Genomic DNA, 18,414 nt, shown 5'->3' with positions numbered 1-18,414 from the left:
CATGTGTCTGGGCTGTTTGTAGAGTGAAAAGTTATTAGTAAAGAGTGTCACTGGGTTGGATTAATTACAATTGATGTGGATTGTCATGAAATTAAATAGGCAAATCCTCTGTAGAACTTGTATTTATATAGCACCTTTAACATAGTGAAACACCCCAAGGCGCTTCACAGGAGTATTATGAGATAAACAATTTGACACCGAGCCGCACAAGTAGAAATTAGCGCAGGTGACCAAAAGCTTGGTCAAAGAGGTAGGTTTTAAGAAGCGTCTTGAAGGAGAAAGAGAAGTAGAGAGGCGGAGAGGTTTAGGCAGGGAGTTCCTGAGCTTGGAGCCTAGGCAACAGAAGGCACGGCCACCGATGGTTGAGCAATTATAATCATGCTCAAGAGGGCAGAATTAGAGGAGCGCAGACATCTCAGGGGGTTGTGTGGCTGGAGGAAATTACAAATATAGTGAGGGGCGAGGCCATGGAGGGATTTGAAAATAAGGATGAGAATTTTGAAATCGAGGCATTGCCAAACCAGAAACCAATGTAGGTCAGCGAACACAAGGGTGATGGGTAAGCGGGACTTGGTGCGAGTTATACCATTGGTATATTTGCCAATCTGTCAAATTATATAGTTATTTTAGCCAATCAAAAATGTGTGACATGATTTTTTTGAACCATAGGTACAATGGATGACCGTTATACGTAAGATATTGTATAGTTAGATTTTTACTTTTATTCATAAGAATTCTGAAGTCATGGATCCAAGGAGTCACATGATTTATTCCATATTCCCACCAATCTTACTCGGTGAATTTGTACTTACTGTTCTTTTTATGGACTGGATTTCCTTTGTGGCCAACAGAACTGCTCAGCCTCTCAGTATATGCAGTAGCATCCTCCGGGTAACACTTTAGGGTTAAGTACACAAGATATAATAATAAACGTACAGTGCAACACCAAACATTAGCTTTCGAGAACTATTATACATCACTGGGGCATGTAAGTTTATACATTTCATACTCGTGAGGTATTTCCTAATTTCATAAAAGCTTAAATTGTGAATACCTAATACAGCAATGCATGAGTGGTGAATAACTGTGGGGGGGGGGGAAGCATCAATAATTGGGGAAACAATTTGGGTGAGTCAAATGTTACACAAATAGTACGTACAATTTAGATTTTCAATGGTAAGTTTACACTTGGACCAAAATATTACATATGAGGAACTACAACATAGAAGAAAATAATTTTCATTATTGCCCATTGTGACAAAAATTAAGTATTTTACCCAGTTTTATCTGGATCGTGGTTCTCTTTAATTCAGTCTCAATGCATGAGGGGATAGATCTTGACTCTGTGCAATAGTGCAAAATGATTACATCTCTCCTGATTTTTATTTACATTGACTTTTTTTAAAGCCTAAAAAAAAAGCCCACCCTAAAACACATGTAAACAATTACAGAACAACAGTAAACTCCCTAGTTGCCTTCATATAACACTTTTAAATTGTTTGGTGTGTTGCTTCTCTTTCAAGCCTGGTTCAATGGAAGAATGGAAACAACATGTTGATACAATAAACGTTGCCCAGCTGGTTACAAGTGACCTATGAATGGGGAAAAAAATGCAAATGCTGTCATCCTAAAGAAAAATACCAACTTTATAGCTGGGTGCAACCTGGAAGGTGGGGTTTGTGTGTGTGTGTGTGTGGTACCTGTACTATCGTTGGGCGGTGTGGGAGAATTAAGGCATTAGATTCGATGTAAGGTGTCGCTTTGTTGCAGGCCAACAGGAGACGCGAGGTTTGTCCCTGCGCGCTGACCGTCCCGCCGCCGCAACCAAACGTGACTGCCGCAGGTGCCGCCTTCGCGCCGCGGCCATTGGAGTTCCGGGCTGGCGCTCCAGCGCGACGCGGACACGGATTGGCCACGCCGGGCTGTCACTCAGAAGCTTCAAGTTTGGGTGAGGCGAACGTAGTCCGGGAGCGGGCGGTGAGGCGGCCATTGTGCGGAGGAGCCGAGTGGGGTTTGGGGCCTCTGAACGGTGGATGAAGAGAACCAACGAGAAATAAAAGAAAGGCCGCTGCTTTATTTTCGTTTTGTTTTCTTTTTTACTCATTATATTTCATATATATATATAAAAAACAGAAAATAGATTAAAATTACACACACCAATGTCAGATTTTGACGAATTCGAGAAACAGTTGCACGAGAACCGGCAAGGTGAGTGTGTGCGGCCCGCCGGGCCAGGCTAGTTGGTTGCTTTTAATGCGGTTCCTGTGCCGCGCACGGACGGTTGGAGACGTGTGTGACCGGGTTCAATTACAGCCGCTGTCCCGGGGCGGCAGAGTGCACCGCGCACGCTCAGTGCATTCATCAACATCAATGGGACAGGTGCCCCCCCGCACCGCCCTGGTGTGTGTGTGTGACTGTGCCCCCCCCCCCCCGGTGTGTGTGTGTGACTGTGCCCCCCCCCCCCCCCCCCGGTGTGTGTGTGAGACTGTGCCCCCCCCCCCCGGTGTGTGTGTGAGACTGTGTGCCCCCCCCCCCCCCCGGTGTGTGTGTGAGACTGTGTGCCCCCCCCCCCTCGGTGTGTGTGTGTGAGACTGTGCCCCCCCCCCCTCCCCGGTGTGTGAGACTGTGCCCCCCCCCTCCCTGGTGTGTGAGACTGTGCCCCCCCCCCTCCCTGGTGTGTGAGACTGTGCCCCCCCCCCTCCCCGGTGTGTGAGACTGTGCCCCCCCCCCTCCCTGGTGTGTGAGACTGTGCCCCCCCTCCCTGGTGTGTGAGACTGTGCCCCCCCCCTCCCTGGTGTGTGAGACTGTGCCCCCCCCCTCCCTGGTGTGTGAGACTGTGCCCCCCCCCCTCCCCGGTGTGTGAGACTGTGCCCCCCCCCCCTCCCCGGTGTGTGAGACTGTGCCCCCCTCCCCGGTGTGTGAGACTGTGCCCCCCCCCCCCTCCCCGGTGTGTGAGACTGTGCCCCCCCCCCCCCTCCCCGGTGTGTGAGACTGTGCCCCCCCCCCCCCCCTCCCCGGTGTGTGAGACTGTGCCCCCCCCCCCCCCCCTCCCCTCCCCGGTGTGTGAGACTGTGCCCCCCCCCCCCTCCCCGGTGTGTGAGACTGTGCCCCCCCCCTCCCCGGTGTGTGAGACTGTGCCCCCCCCCCTCCCCGGTGTGTGAAACTGTGCCCCCCCCCCCTCCCCGGTGTGTGAGACTGTGCCCCCCCCCCCCTCCCCGGTGTGTGAGACTGTGCCCCCCCCCCCTCCCCGGTGTGTGAGACTGTGCCCCCCCCCCCCCCTCCCCGGTGTGTGAGACTGTGCCCCCCCCCTCCCCGGTGTGTGTGACTGTGCCCCCCCCTCCCCGGTGTGTGTGACTGTGCCCCCCCCCCCCCCCTCCCTGGTGTGTGAGACTGTGCCCCCCCCCTCCCCGGTGTGTGAGACTGTGCCCCCCCCCCCTCCCTGGTGTGTGTGACTGTGCCCCCCCCCCCTCCCCGGTGTGTGTGACTGTGCCCCCCCCCTCCCCGGTGTGTGTGACTGTGCCCCCCCCCTCCCCGGTGTGTGAGACTGTGCCCCCCCCCCTCCCCGGTGTGTGAGACTGTGCCCCCCCCCCCCTCCCCGGTGTGTGTGACTGTGCCCCCCCCCCCCTCCCCGGTGTGTGAGACTGTGCCCCCCCCCCCCTCCCCGGTGTGTGAGACTGTGCCCCCCCCCCCTCCCCGGTGTGTGAGACTGTGCCCCCCCCCCCCCTCCCCGGTGTGTGAGACTGTGCCCCCCCCCTCCCCGGTGTGTGTGACTGTGCCCCCCCCTCCCCGGTGTGTGTGACTGTGCCCCCCCCCCCCCCCTCCCTGGTGTGTGAGACTGTGCCCCCCCCCTCCCCGGTGTGTGTGACTGTGCCCCCCCCCTCCCCGGTGTGTGTGACTGTGCCCCCCCCCTCCCCGGTGTGTGAGACTGTGCCCCCCCCCCTCCCCGGTGTGTGAGACTGTGCCCCCCCCCCCCTCCCCGGTGTGTGTGACTGTGCCCCCCCCCCCCCCCCCTCCCCGGTGTGTGTGACTGTGCCCCCCCCCCCCCCTCCCCGGTGTGTGTGACTGTGCCCCCCCCTCCCCGGTGTGTGTGACTGTGCCCCCCCCTCCCCGGTGTGTGTGACTGTGCCCCCCCCCCCCACTTCCTGGTGTGACTGCCCGCCCCCCCCCCCCCCCCCCCCTCCCCGGTGTGTGTGTGACTGCGCCCCCCCCCCCCAGTGTGTGTGTGCGTGTGAAACTGTGCCCCCCCCCCCGGTGTGTGTGCCTGCGCTCTCCCCGGTGCAGCCGGTGAGTGGCTGTTCAGCGAGATCATGGTTGAGCTGTATCTTTAAACTCCCATCTACCTGCCTTTATTCCACAACCTTTAATGCCCTTATCTATTCATACAAAAGCCAAATACACCTGTACTGCGAATGTTGGAAATCTGAATTAAAAACAGAAAATGCTGACAATACTCAGCAAGTCATACAGCACCTGTGGAGAGAGAAACAGAGTTAATGTTTCAGGTGGATGGCCTTTATGTCAAATCTATCAATTTGTTTTGAAATTTTCAATTGACTCAACAGCTTTTTGGGGGTCAATAATTCCAGATGTCCATGACACTGAAGAGCTCCCTGACATCACACCTGACTGGCCTAGCTCTAGTTTAAAGGCTATCCTCTCTTGTTTTAGCTTCCCACACAAGAGGAAATAGTTTCTATCAAATCCTTTTAAAATTATCGATTAGGTCATCCCTTAATCTTTTATATTCAAGGGAATATGAGCCTGTTCTATACAAACTGCCCTAATTTAACTCTGGTATCATTCTGGTGAATCTGTGCTGAAATCCCTCCAATACCAGTATATCTGTCATGCGGTGCCCGGAACTCAGTGTAGTACCGGTACTCCAAATAGGATCTAAGCAGAGCTCTGTAGCTGTAGCACAACTTGCACCCCTTTGAATTCCAGCCCTCTTGAGATAAAGGCTAACCTTCATTAGCCTTTTTAATTATTTGTTGTAGCCTGAGCAGTGGGATAGCATGGCAGTGTAGGCACTATCATCTAACTCAACATCTTTATTACATTAATTTAATTTTCTTCAGGAAGGTTAAGGGGTGACCTAATAAAATTATGGAGGAGCTGGTAAATGTAGAGATTATGTTTCCATTTGTGGGGGGAGCCCAAAACTAAGGGTTATAAATAGCAGATGGTCACGAATAAATCCAATAATGCATTCAGGAGAAGCTACTTTACTGAGAAGGGTTAGAATGTGGAAATTGCTACCACATAGTGGTTGAAGCAAATGGCATCGATGCACTTTGAGATGTTGGATAAGTACATGAGGGCGGAAAAAATAGGATGGATGGAGGCTCGTGTGGAGCATAGACCAGTTAGGCCGAATGGTCTGTTTCTGTGCTGTAAATTTGATGTAATTCTAATCAGATGACTACTTCGTCCTGCTGCTGAATCCAATCTGCTATTTTTTTTAAACCCTGGAACGTTCACTTGTTCTATTCAATTTTGAGATATGTGGTCCAGTCTATTTGAATTTTTCTTTTAAGCATTTAAAGAAAAAAACCCGAATAGGCTAGTGTTGGATATAATATCTTTTATAGTCCCTTATCACGTTGAAATGCCTCAAAGCACTTGTACAGTGGATAACTTTGAAGTGCAGTGACTTTTGGAGATAAACATTGCAGCCAGATTGCATCTCATACAAGGAGCAGTAAGCTGTTGAACTTTTTAGATTGAGCTCAACTCTGGTATAAATTCACACCCACTACCATTTGACTCAGCAGTGAGTGTATAAACAACTGGATCCATGTGACATTGTGGCCAATACATACTTGAAATTGTCGTGTTTTTTCCATTCAAATTTATAATTGGTAGGCTTGTTTGTCAGCCTACTGTGTATTTTATAACTATTTATAGCCCCAAATTCTCTGAATCTTTGTCTAGGAATGTTTCAAAATTTGCCGTATCAACCTCCTAGTATTCTGAGCAGTCCTATTCTGAGGGCTAACTTACTGGGTTTTGCATAGCTCGATAGGATCTGCTGCTGTTGCCCCCTGCCGTTTGAATAGCTGAGAAATGCCAACAGGTGCACACACCCAATAATGCAGAGACTGCGATTAAAATCCTTCCCTTGAATCATTGTTAATTGTCAAAATAATTTTTGACCAACTTGTGCTTTCTGTGAATTATTTGTGTATTTGTGAATTATGCACTTACTCTGTATATGTACTGTGAAGCAATACAAGATTGAGCATATTGCTTAAAGAAGTTGCCAACCCATGCAAAAATCCTCCCAGGACTTTCCCACAAGTTTCACTCAGCCCTTTCTGCACCAATTTTACTCGGGTACCAGTATCCAATCCAATCCATTGGTATCTGCCAACTTGTGTTTTCAGTATGTAGCATTAGGGACGTGTCTAGATTAAACCACACTCTCAGCTCACCTTTAAAGAGCTGCTTGGCTTGTATATCTTCTGCTTTCTCATACATGTATCAAGTCAATATTGTTTCTTACCCTTGATGTGTGTTTTTGTGGGGATGAAGAATTAGAATTGTTTTTGGGCACTTTAGTCATATTTTTCTGTTTCGGGAACCCCTGGAAATATTGATATTTCCCTGTGGATCTCTTGTTCTAAAATTGATGAATGGACTCTGTCACGGATAGTGTGCAATCTAATGCCGTCTGCTAGAGATTTCATTCTAATGTTTGAAGTATCTATTTTTACGCAAGTTTTTCTTCATACTCCAGATTTTGTTCCGATGTGAGCTGGTTTTTAATTTTTTTTTAAAGCATGAAAAAAGAAACCAATCATTTCCTTTTTTTCCTGATCTTGAGATAAACTGGAGAGGTTATTAAGGTAAGAGCAGGAGTAGGTCATTTGACCCCTCGAGCCTGCTCTACCATTCAACAATAAGATCATGGCTGATCTGATCATGGACTCAGCTCCACTTCCCTGCCCGCTCCCCATAACCCTTTACTCCCTTATTGCTCAAAAATCTGTATCTCCACCTTAAATATATTCAATGACCCAGCCTCCACAGCTCTCTGGGGCAGATAATAACTTGGGGAAGTTGTCCAGCAGCCAATCTAGAGAAATTTCCAACTCTGCAACAGTATTTCACCTCTCATTTGACCTTGAGCTATTTGAACCATTCCCCCACAGCAAATAATTGAGTACTTGGGGTGTACAGGGCACAATTTCAAAATTTGCAGATGACACAAAACTTGGAGTATAGTGGTGAAATGGGCGGACACGTGGCAGATGAAATTTAACGCAGAAAAGTAAGAAGTGACATATATTTTGGTAGTAAGAATGAGGAGAGGCAATATAAACTGAAGGGAAGCATGAACTGAGGAGACCTGGCGGTTATATGTGCACAAATCGTTGAAGGTGGCAGGGCAGGTTGGGTTAGGGTTTTTTTTAAAAAGCATATGGGATCCTAGACTTTATAAACAGAGGCATAGAGTACAAAATCAAGGAAGTTATGATGAACCTTTTATAAAACACTGCTTTGGCCTCAACCGGAGAATTGTGTCCAATTCTGTTCACCGCACTTTAGGAAGGATGTGAAGGCCTTAGTGAGGGTGCAGAAAAGATTTACAATAATGATTCCAGGAATGAAGGACTTCAGTTATGTAGATACACTGGAGAAGCTGGGGTTGTTCTCATTGGAGCAGAGGAGATTTGATCGAGGTGTTCAAAGTCATGAGTAGAGAGAGAAACTGTTCCCATTTGCGGCAGGATCGAGAATCAGAGGAGACAGATTTAAGGTGATTGATAGAAAAACCAAAGACAACATGAGGAAAATCTTTTTTACACAGTGATTAGGATCTGAAATGCACTGCCTGAAAGGGTGGTGGAAGCAGATTAAATCGTGGCTTTCAAAAGGGAATTGGATAAGTTACCTGAAAGGGGGAGGAAACATTGCAGGGCTACAAGGAAAGGGCGGGGGAGTGGGACGAGCTGAAGTGCTCTTGCAGAGAGCCGACATGGTCCAAATGGTCGCCTTCTGTGCTATAGCCATTCTATGATTCTATGTTTGTAGTTGAAGGATATGCAAGGCTAGCAACTAAACAATACAACTGTTTCGGACCCCAGGCTCCCTGTGGAAAAACTCCACAGGCGATTAATGTTAATGGGATCTGCAACTCGGTTTGTTTCCCCAGTATGAAAGTTACTGGTTTATGATGACGCAAAAGTATTGAAACCATATTTTTGCAGAAAGAATGCTCATTTGTCAAATATTATTTTTCATCTTTTTAAAAAAAGACTTGCATTGCTATAGCTCCTTTCGCAACTTTGGGATGTCCCAAAGCACTTTATAGTCAATGACGTTTTAGTGATGTCCAAAGCTTGAGCATGTAGAGTTCAGTAATTTGAGTAATGGGGCATTAGCAGAACTAAAAATGAGACAATTAAAATGTAAGTGCAACATAAATGTGAAACTGACTGTAAATGAAGCTCCCAATTTCAATCTTCAGATCATTGCTTGTTATAGTTCCTATTGCCTAAGAATCATGTTAACATTGTGCCCACAGCTACATTGAAGCCACAGTCCAATTTTTAAAAAACATAACCCATAATAACTAGGGCAAATTTAATCTGAGCATAGTACTGAACAGTTGAAAGGACAGGATGTTTCTCTTCCACACTTATCTCTTTCCCCCCCCCCCCCCCCCCCCCCCCCCCACCCTAAACAAACTCTTGGGCAGTGGGGGAACAACCATTAATACTGATCAGGTGCCTGAAGAAAGAGAAATACAATGAATAAAGACATGAATATTCTGCATATGGATTAATATTTTGGGCCTTACTATTGCTGCAGTAAGATGGACAATGTGACAGCAAGTGAGCAGTGGTTATTGCTACCAGTGTCACCAGTGCAAAATACCCAGATGCTGGTGTTCCAAATAGAGGGTTTCAGCGTTATCACCCGACAGGTCAGGCTTTTATTATATACTAAGCTTACAGCTTAAACAATGAATCATAGAATGTACAGAGCAGAAGCAGATAAGGTGGCCCATCAAGTCTGTGCCAGTGTTTTTATCCCACATGAGCCTCGAGTCTAATCCCACTCTTCCTGCTGTAATAGTCCTAGTTTTCAAGCAACTCATTCAATTTTTTATGACCTGCAACTCATTCAATTTTTTATGACCTGTGCTTCAACAATGGTTTGCAGAGAATTGTACGCTTTAACCACTCTGTGCAAAGAAATGTTTTCTAATCTTTCAATTCTTTTTGTGACTCTTAATTTTTTTCCCGTCTCGTTACCTTCTCAGACATCGTGTCTATTTCTTTTTATCATCACGTGAAGACCTCTTTTTATCATCCTTCAGTCTTAGTGAAAAAAAGTCCTAAATTCTCGAGTCTGGCTTCATAACTGTTTTTCCTCATCCCTGCTAACATCCTAGTAAATTTACATTGCTTTTTTAATCTTCCTGCACAGTGGTAGCCAATAATTAACTAAGGTCTTCAATTACTACTTTCTTTTTATTTTCTATGGGCTCAAATTTGGCCCCTGCTGATTTTTGGCGCACTCACCCAAGGCGCGCCAACTTCCTAGGATAAAAACAGCGCCAAAAAGTTGTCCCTGCATTCTGGCCGCTCTGTGGCTTCTCTCATGGCTTGGTTCGGCGTGGCAATTCAATTAGGGGGTGGAGCTAGGGCCCTGCGCTCAAGAGTGCTGGCAGCTTAATGCATGCGCATTGGAGGTTTCGCGCATGCGCAGTAGCTCCCCTGCAGCGTGGGACCCGATGTCCCGCCCCTATCTCCCAGGCTGAGTGGCGTTGCAACGCGTGCCGGCTGCTGCACGCCATAGTGTCCCGCACCTATCCCCAGCCAAGTGGCCTCCTGGGCCGAGGTAGGATTTGTTTTATTTTTTATTTATTGATGGTTGTGCTTTGTTTAGTGAGGAGAGTTTTGATCTGGGGGGGGAGGGAGGGGTGTTTTTTTCCCCAAAATATCCAAATAAAAAGAGTTATGTAAATATGTTTTGTCTCTTTACTATTTTTGTAGTTTAAGCTTCCATGAATGCTTCTGTTGTATAGTAAATTAACTTTGCGAAGTTTGTCATATGTCCTGTATAGCTGTAGATCCTATTCACATTCTTTAGTCAAGTCATTAAGTACTTACCTGCGCTGATTTCTTAACTCTCCGCAAGGGTTTTCTGTGCGGTTACAAGAGGCCACATACGCTGGCCTAAGTTAGTTTGGAGCAACTATTAGCTGTCCAAACTGGCTTAAATGGCCAAAATAAGCGTAGGTGGCTGGTAACGCCCCCTTTTGGAGAAAAAAAGAAACTTAAAAAAAAATTCTAACTAGCTCACTTACACTTGCGCAAATTAAATGTGCGGAATAGGGATTTTTAAGATACTCCAGAAAAATCAAGTTTCTCCCAAAAAAACAGCAACTTCTGGGCAAATTTGGGCCCATTGTCTCTAGATACAAGGATTCCACTTGTCTTATTATGGCATTGTTTACTTGTGCTGCTGACTCTTGTGACCTGTGTCTCTGCACGCATGGGTGTTTCTGATTCTCTACTCCATTTAAAATCTTACCATTTTAAGATGCATTTCCTTTCCCTATTTTTCTACATTACTGAATCTGCCACCTGTCTGAACATTTTAGTTGCCTATCTGTGCCCTTTCACAATTTAAAGTGGGAGCGCTCAGGCCTATAGTCCAAGCCACCATCAAAATTAAAAAGAAAGTTAGGGTTTGAAATCCGATGGTATTTAAAGAAAATTGACAGTGTGACCATATTATAACTGGTATTAAAATATGTTGGTATAACAATAATGTTTCATGTTAGAGTAAGATTTGCTTTGTCAATAGAATAACTTTGGATTTGAATTTAGATTAGTTGCCATTGTTGAATTGGAAAATATTTATCAGGATTCCCTGGAATTCTAATGTGAGGAGTGAGCGTGGTAGCGACTCTAGGAAGAATCACAGCAATAATGTATTGGCGGGCTCCTTCTTAATTTTACATCTCTAAGCATATATACTCACCCCCTGTAATTCTGCTGTGTTCGCTAAAATGTGGTGAAATTAGTTATTTAATTGAGCTGTGTGTTTTGTACTATTGGTTTCTAGACAAATTGGACCTTCCAGTCTGGGGAATATTCATGTGTCAGACTATTTGACTCCTTTGGTTGTTGTATTTATACAAATTGTGTGTTCAACTTTCAGTAATTCTCAGCATTTTTCTTGTGATTTCCATATAAAGTATTGCCCTTGACTCGGAAGATCAAGATGTGTAATGAAACAGGATTAATGAATGATCTCATAGTAAAGGATCCTCTAGGGAAGAGTGATCATACCATGATAGAATTTCACATTCAGTTTGAGGGTGAGAAACTTGTGTCTCAAACTGGTGTCCTGAACTTAAATAAAGGCAATTACAAAGGTATGAAGACAGTTGGCTAATGTGGACTGGGAAAATAGATTTAAGGAAATATTTCATGACTCTCAGCAAAGACATATTCCAGTGAGAAAGAAAGACTCTACGAAAAGGATGAGCATCCGTGGCTAACTAAGGAAGTTAAGAATGGCATCAAATTGAAAGAAAAGGCATACAATGTTGCGATGATTAGTGGTAGGCCAGAAGATTGGGAATTTTTTAGAAACTAGCAAAGGATGACTAGAAAAATAATAGAGGAGAAAATAGATTGAGAGCAAACTAGCAAGAAATGTAAAAACAGACAGTAAGAGCTTCTACAAGTACGTAAAAAGGAAGAGTAGCTAAAGTAAATGTTGGTCCCTTTTAGAGGATGAGACTGGGGAATTAACTGGGAAACAAGGAAATGGCAGAGACTTTGAACAAATATTTTGTATCTGTCTTCACAGTAGAAGACACTAAAAGTATCCCAATAATCGTCGATAATCAAAGGGCAAAAGGGAGAGGAATTTAAAACAATCACTATCAATAGAGAAAAAGTACTAGGCAAACTAATGGGACTAAAGGCTGACTAATCCCCTGGACCTGATGGCCTGCATCTTTGGGTCTTAAAAGAGGTGGCTGCAGAGATAGTGGATGAATGGTTGTAATCTTCGAAAATTCCCAAGATTCTGTAACCGTCCTAGCGGATTGGAATCCTGCAAATGTAACAATCCTATTAAAGAAAGGAGGGAAACAGACAGCAGGAAACTATAGGCCAGTTAGTCTAACATCTGTCATTGGGGGAAATGCTGGAATCCATTATTAAGGGAGCAGTAGCAGGACATTTAGAAAATCATAATACAATCAAGCAGAGTCAACATGGTTTATGAAAGGGAAATCGTGTGACAATTTCAGAGTTTTTTGAGGATGTAACGAACAGGGTGGATAAAGGGTAACGAGTAGATGTAGTGCATTTGGATTTCCAGAAGGTATTCGATAAGGTGCCACAAAGGGTTACTGCACAAGATAAGAGCTCAGTGTTCGGGGTAATATATTGGATGGAGAATTGGCTAGCTAACAGAAAATTGTCAGGATAAATGGGTCATTTTCAGGTCGGCAAACTATAACAAGTGGTAGGATGTATAGTAAAGCAAAATATTATTTAAATGGTGAGACTACAGAATGCTGCGGTACAGAGGGATGTGGGTGTCCTCGTACACAAAGTTACTGCAGGTACAGTAAGTAATTAGGAAGGCGAATGGAATGTTGGCCTTTATTGCCAGGGGGATGGAGTATAAAAGTAGGGAAGTCCTGCTACAACTGTACCACACCTAGAGTACTATGTACAGTTTTGGTCTCCTTATTTAAGGAGGGATATGCTTGCATTGGAGGCAGTTCAGAGAAGGTTCACGAGGTTGATTCCCGAGATGAAGGTGTTGTCTTGTGAGGAAAGGTTGGGCCTATATGCCATTGGAGTTTAGAAGAATTAGAGGTGATCTTATTGAAACTTACAAGATACCGAGGGGACTTGACCGGGTAGCTGCTGAGCAGATGTTTCTCCTCGTGGGGAATCTACAACTAGGGGGCATAGTTTCAGAATAAGGGGTCATTGGGGAGCTTTTGAATTTTTCATGCAAATAGTTTCTGTTTGGTTTCACCGAGCAGTGATCATTCTCTTGTGGTGTCACGTAAGACCTGACAGATTATGAGCTTAACGAATGAGGATCTCACAAATGATCAGTATCTGTACAGCTTTATCAGATTATTTTAGATGGTGAATTCTGAAAACACTTGCAGCCCAATGTGTATTAGAGGAAGGATAGACAGAAAGGAAAAGGAGGTGAGGTAGCATTGCTGGTTAAAGAGGAAATGAATGCAATAGTAAGGAAGGACATTAGCTTGGATGATGTGGAATCTGTATGGGTAGTGCTGCGGAATACCAAAGGGCAGAAAACGTAGTGGGAGTTGTGTACAGACCACCAAACAGTAGTAGAGGTTGGGGATGGCATCAAACAGGAACTTAGGGATGCGTGTAATAAAGGTACAGCAGTTATCATGGGAGACTTTAATCTACATATAGATTGGGCTAACTAAGCTGGTAGCAATGCGGTGGAGGAGGATTTCCTGGAGTGTATTAGGGATGGCTTTTTAGACCAATATGTCGAGGAACCAACTAGAGAGCTGGCCATTCTAGACTGGATGTTGTGTGATGAGAGAGGATTAATTAGCAATCTTGTGCGAGGTCCCCTGGGGAAGAGTGACCATAATATGGTAGAATTCTTTATTGAGGTGGAGAGTGACAGTGTTAATTCAGAGACTAGGATCTTGAACTTAAGGAAAGGTAACTTTGATGGTATGAGACGTGAATTGGCTAGGATAGACTGGAAAATGATACTTAAAGGGTTGACTGTGGATAGGCAATTGCAGACATTTATAGATTACATGGATGAACTTCAACAATTGTACATCCCTGTCTGGAGTAAAAATAAAACGGGGAAGGTAGCTCAACCGTGGCTAACGAGGGAAATTAGGGATAGTGCTAAATCCAAGGAAGAGGCATATAAATTGGCCAGAAAAAGCAGCAAACATGAGGACTGGGAGAAATTTAGAATTCAGCAGAGGAGGACAAAGGGTTTCATTAGGAGGGGGAAAATAGAGTATGAGAGGAAGCTTGCAGGGAACATAAAAACTGACTGCAAAAGCTTCTATAGATATGTGAAGAGAAAAAGATTAGTGAAGACTAACCTAGGTCTTTTGCAGTCAGAATCAGGTCAATTTATAATGGGGAACAAAGAAATGGCAGACCAATTGAACAAATACTTTGGATCTGTCTTCACTAAGGAAGACACACATAACCTTCCAGAAATACTAGTGGTTCGAAGGTCTAGCGAAAAAGAGGAACTGAAGGAAATCCTTATTCGTCAGGAAATTTTGTTAGGGAAATTGATGGGATTGAAGGTCAATAAATCCCCAGGGTCTAATAGGCTGCAATCCAGAATACTCAAGGAAGTGGCCCTAGAAATAATGGATGCATTGGTGATCATATTCCAACACTATTATAACTCTAGATCAGTTCCTATGGACTGGAGGGAAGCTAATGTAACACCACTTTTTAAAAAAGGAGGGAGAGAGAAAACAGGGAATTGTAGACCGGTTAGCCTGACATCGGTGGTGGGGAAAACGTTGGAATCAATTATTAAAGATGACATAGCAGCGCATTTGGAAAGCAGTGACAGGATCGGTCCTCGTCAGCATGGATTTATGGAAGGGAAATCATGCTTGACGAATCTCCTCGAAATTTTTGAGGATGTAACTGGTAGAGTGGACAAGGGAGAACCAGTGGATGTGGTGTATTTGGACTTTCAAAAGGCTTTTGACAAGGTCCCACACAAGAGATCGGTGTGCAAAATTAAAGCACGTGGTATTGGGGGTAATGTACTGACGTGGATCGAGAACTGGTTGGCAAACAGGAAGCAGAGAGTCCAAATAAACGGGTCATTTTCAGAATGGCAGGCAGTGACCAGTGGAGTGCCGCTGGATTCAGTGCTGGAACCCCAGCTATTTACAATATACATCAATGATTTAGATGAAGGAATTGAATGTAATATCTCCAAGTTTGCAGATGACACTAAGCTGGGTGGCGGTGTGAGCTGTGAGGAGGATGCTAAGAGGCTGCAGGGTGACTTGGACAGGTTAGGTGAGTGGGCAAATGCATGGCAGATGCAGTATAATTGAGGTTATCCACTTTGGTGGCAAAAACAGGAAGACAGAATATTATCTGAATGGTGACAGATTAGGAAAAGGGGAGGTGCAACAAGACCTGGGTGTCATGGTACATCAGTCATTGAAGTTTGGCATGCAGGTACAGCAGGCAGTGAAGAAGGCAAATGGCATGTTGGCCTTCATAGCTAGAGGATTTGAGTATCGGAGCAGGGAGGTCTTACTGCAGTTGTACGGAGACTTGGTGAGGCCACACCTGGAATATTGTGTTCAGTTTTGGTCTCCTAATCTGAGGAAGGACGTTCTTGCTATTGAGGGAGTACAGCGAAGGTTCACCAGATTGATTCCCGGGATGACAGGACTGACATATGAGGAGAGATTGGATCAACTGGGCTTGTATCCACTGGAGTTTAGAAGAATGAGAGGGGATCTCCTAGAAACATATAAAATTCTGACGGGATTGGACAGTTTAGAGGCAGGAAGAATGTTCCCGTTGCTGGGGAGTTCCAGAACCATGGGTCACAGTCTAAGAATAAGAGGTAAGCCATTTAGGACCGAGATGAGGAGAAACTTCTTCACTCGGAGAGTGGTGAACCTATGGAATTCTCTGCCGCAGAAAGTTGTTGAGGCCAGTTCATTAGATATATTCAAAAGGGAGTTAGATATGGCCCTTACGGCCAAAGGGTACTGAGGTTGAATGATCAGCCATGATCTTATTAAATGGCGGTGCAGACTCGAATGGCCTGCTCCTGCACCTAATTTCTATGTTGCTTGCTATTTATTTAAAATGAAAAAATTGCATCCCAATGACTTATTTTTCTCATAACTGTACTTATCAACTCCAAACTGTCCAACCATTGGCCCTCCTTTCACCGTGACATTTCTGCAGCCACTGATCTGCTCAACCACACCCTCACCACCACCTTTGATGCCCTATTAAAACTCATCCTGGCCGCTCCCCCGGTACAGCCCTCATCTTCGATCCCTCAAGTCCAAGGGGCACAGACTTGAAAGGATGTGGCGGACAACTGGTTTAGCTATTCACAGCCAGATCTGTCTTGACCATATAAAGCATTATTGGATTCTGCTCATTAATCCAGGATCATTCTGGAATGCAAAGATAACACCCGGCTACTATTCTCTACTGCTAACTGTCAGGTTAAACCCCTCTCCCCTGTCTCCACCACACTCCCCTCCAACAACAAGTGTGAGGAGCTCATGGACTTCTTTGTCTCAAAGATTGAGAGCATCCGATCAGTTGCCTCTGCGAGTTCCCTTCCTTCCCCTCGCCCACCGGGTCAAACTTCCACTGAGGCTCCCCCCTGTCCGAGCCCTAAACTCACATCTTTCTCTGATCTCCCCTCCAGACATCTCCCAGCTCATATTGTCCATGAGGCAGGAGGGCTTTAGTTTCCTGAGGCATTGGGACCGCTTCTGCGGGAGGTGGGACCTGTACAAGCCGGATGGGTTGCACCTCAACAGAGCCGGGACCAATATTCTCGCGAGGAGGGGTTTAAACTAGCTTGGCAGGGAGATGGGAACTTGAAACTAGATTCAGTAGGGAAGGGAGTAAAGAGAGAATTAGAAAGCAAAAATAAAGTGAGTTTGAAGGAGAAAGGAAACAAGCAAGAAAAAAGGGTTTTAAAAAAAAACTTAAAGGCACTTTGTCTAAATGCATGCAGCATTTGTAACAAAATAGATGAGTTGATGGCACAAATTGAGACAAATGGGTATGATCTGATAGCCATTACAGAGATGTGGTTGCAAGGTGACCAGGACTGGGAATTAAATATTATGGGGTACTTGACAATCCGGAAGGACAGACAGAAACGAAAAGGAGGTGGGGTAGCTCTATTGATAAAGGATAGAACCACTGCAATAGTAAGAAACGATATTGGCTCAAATGATAAGGGTGTTGAAACAATTTTGGTGGCGATAAGGAACAATAAGGAGGAAAAGACACTGGTGATGTAGTCTATAGGCCCCCGAACAGTAGAAAGATAGAAAATAGGTGCAGGAGTAGGCCATTCGGCCCTTTGAGCCTGCACCACCATTCAATATGATCATGGCTGATCATTTTTGCAACTTTAGTACCCCATTCCTGCTTTCTCTCCATACCCCTTGATCCCTTTAGCCGTAAGGGCCACATGTAACTCCCTTTTGAATATATCCAACGAATTTTCTGTGGTAGAGAATTCCCTGAGTGAAAAAGTTTCTCCTCATCTTGGTCCTAAATGGCTTACATTAAATATACATTAACGATTTAGATGAAGGAATTGAGTGTAATATCTCCAAGTTTGCGGATGACACTAAACTGGGTGGTGGTGTGAGCTGTGAGGAGGATGCCAAGAGGCTGCAGGGTGACTTGGACAGGTTAGGTGAGTGGGCAAATGCATGGCAGATGCAGTATAATGTGGATAAATGTGAGGTTATCCATTTTGGGGGCAAAAACACGAAGGCAGAATATTATCTGGATGGCGGCAGATTAGGAAAAGGGGAGATGCAACGAGACCTGGGTGTCATGGTTCATCAGTCACTGAAAGTTGGCATGCAGGTACAGCAGATGGTGACGAAGGCAAATGGTATGTTGGCCTTTATAGCTAGGGGATTTAAGTATCAGAGCAGGGAGGTCTTACTGCAGTTGTACAGGGCCTTAGTGATGCCTCGCCTGGAATATTGTGTACAGTTTTGGTTTCCTAATTTGAGGAAGGACGTTCTTGCTATTGAGGGAGTGTAGCGAAGGTTCACCAGACTAATTTCAGGGATAGCTGGACTGTCATATGAGGAGAGACTGGATCAACTGGGCCTTTATTCACTGGAGTTTAGAAGGATGAGAGGGGATCTCATAGAAACGTATAAGATTCTGACGGGACTGGACAGGTTTGATGCGGGAAGAATGTTCCGGATGTTGGGGGAAGCCTAGTCTTAGGATAAGGGGTAGGCCATTTAGGACTGAGATGAGGAGAAACTTCTTCACTCAGAGAGTTGTTAACCTATGGAATTCCCTGCCGCAGGGAGTTGTTGATGCCAGTTCATTGGATATATTCAAGAGGGAGTTAGATATGGCCCTTACGGCTAAGGGGATCAAGGGGTATGGCGAGAAAGCAGGAAAGGGGTACTGAGGGAATGATCAGCCATGATCTTCTTGAATAGCGGTGCAGGCTCGAATGGCCTACTCCTGCACCTATTTTCTATGTTTCTACCCCTTATCCTTAGATTGTGACCCCTGGTTCTGGACTTCCCCAACATCGGAAACATTCTTCCTGCATCTAATCTGTCCAATCCTGTCAGAATTTTATGTTTCTGAGGTCCCCTTTCATTCT

At 45.3% G+C, this 18,414-nt stretch overlaps 2 protein-coding genes across 6 annotated transcripts in view; one reads left to right on the top strand and one right to left on the bottom strand.

Moving 5' to 3' along the window:
- dhrs7cb (dehydrogenase/reductase (SDR family) member 7Cb) overlaps positions 1-897 on the bottom strand; it is a 110,257-nt gene extending 109,360 nt beyond the window's left edge. Inside the window, exon 1 of the mRNA XM_070857524.1 lies at positions 813-897. The gene's annotated coding sequence lies outside the window, so the exon portion shown is untranslated. The remainder of the gene's footprint in view (positions 1-812) is intronic.
- A 1,058-nt stretch (positions 898-1,955) lies between these two features.
- Positions 1,956-18,414, top strand: part of LOC139226627 (splicing factor U2AF 65 kDa subunit-like) — a 47,326-nt gene continuing 30,867 nt past the window's right edge. For all 5 annotated transcript variants that reach the window (XM_070857518.1, XM_070857517.1, XM_070857516.1 and 2 more), the window contains exon 1: positions 1,956-2,208. In XM_070857518.1, the coding sequence (XP_070713619.1) occupies positions 2,160-2,208 (49 nt within the window). In that variant the 5' untranslated portion in view covers positions 1,956-2,159. The remainder of the gene's footprint in view (positions 2,209-18,414) is intronic.

The sequence above is a fragment of the Pristiophorus japonicus genome, chromosome 16, assembly GCF_044704955.1.
Source record: "Pristiophorus japonicus isolate sPriJap1 chromosome 16, sPriJap1.hap1, whole genome shotgun sequence".
NCBI lineage: Eukaryota > Metazoa > Chordata > Chondrichthyes > Pristiophoridae > Pristiophorus > Pristiophorus japonicus.
This window is presented reverse-complemented; position numbering and strand designations above follow the sequence as displayed.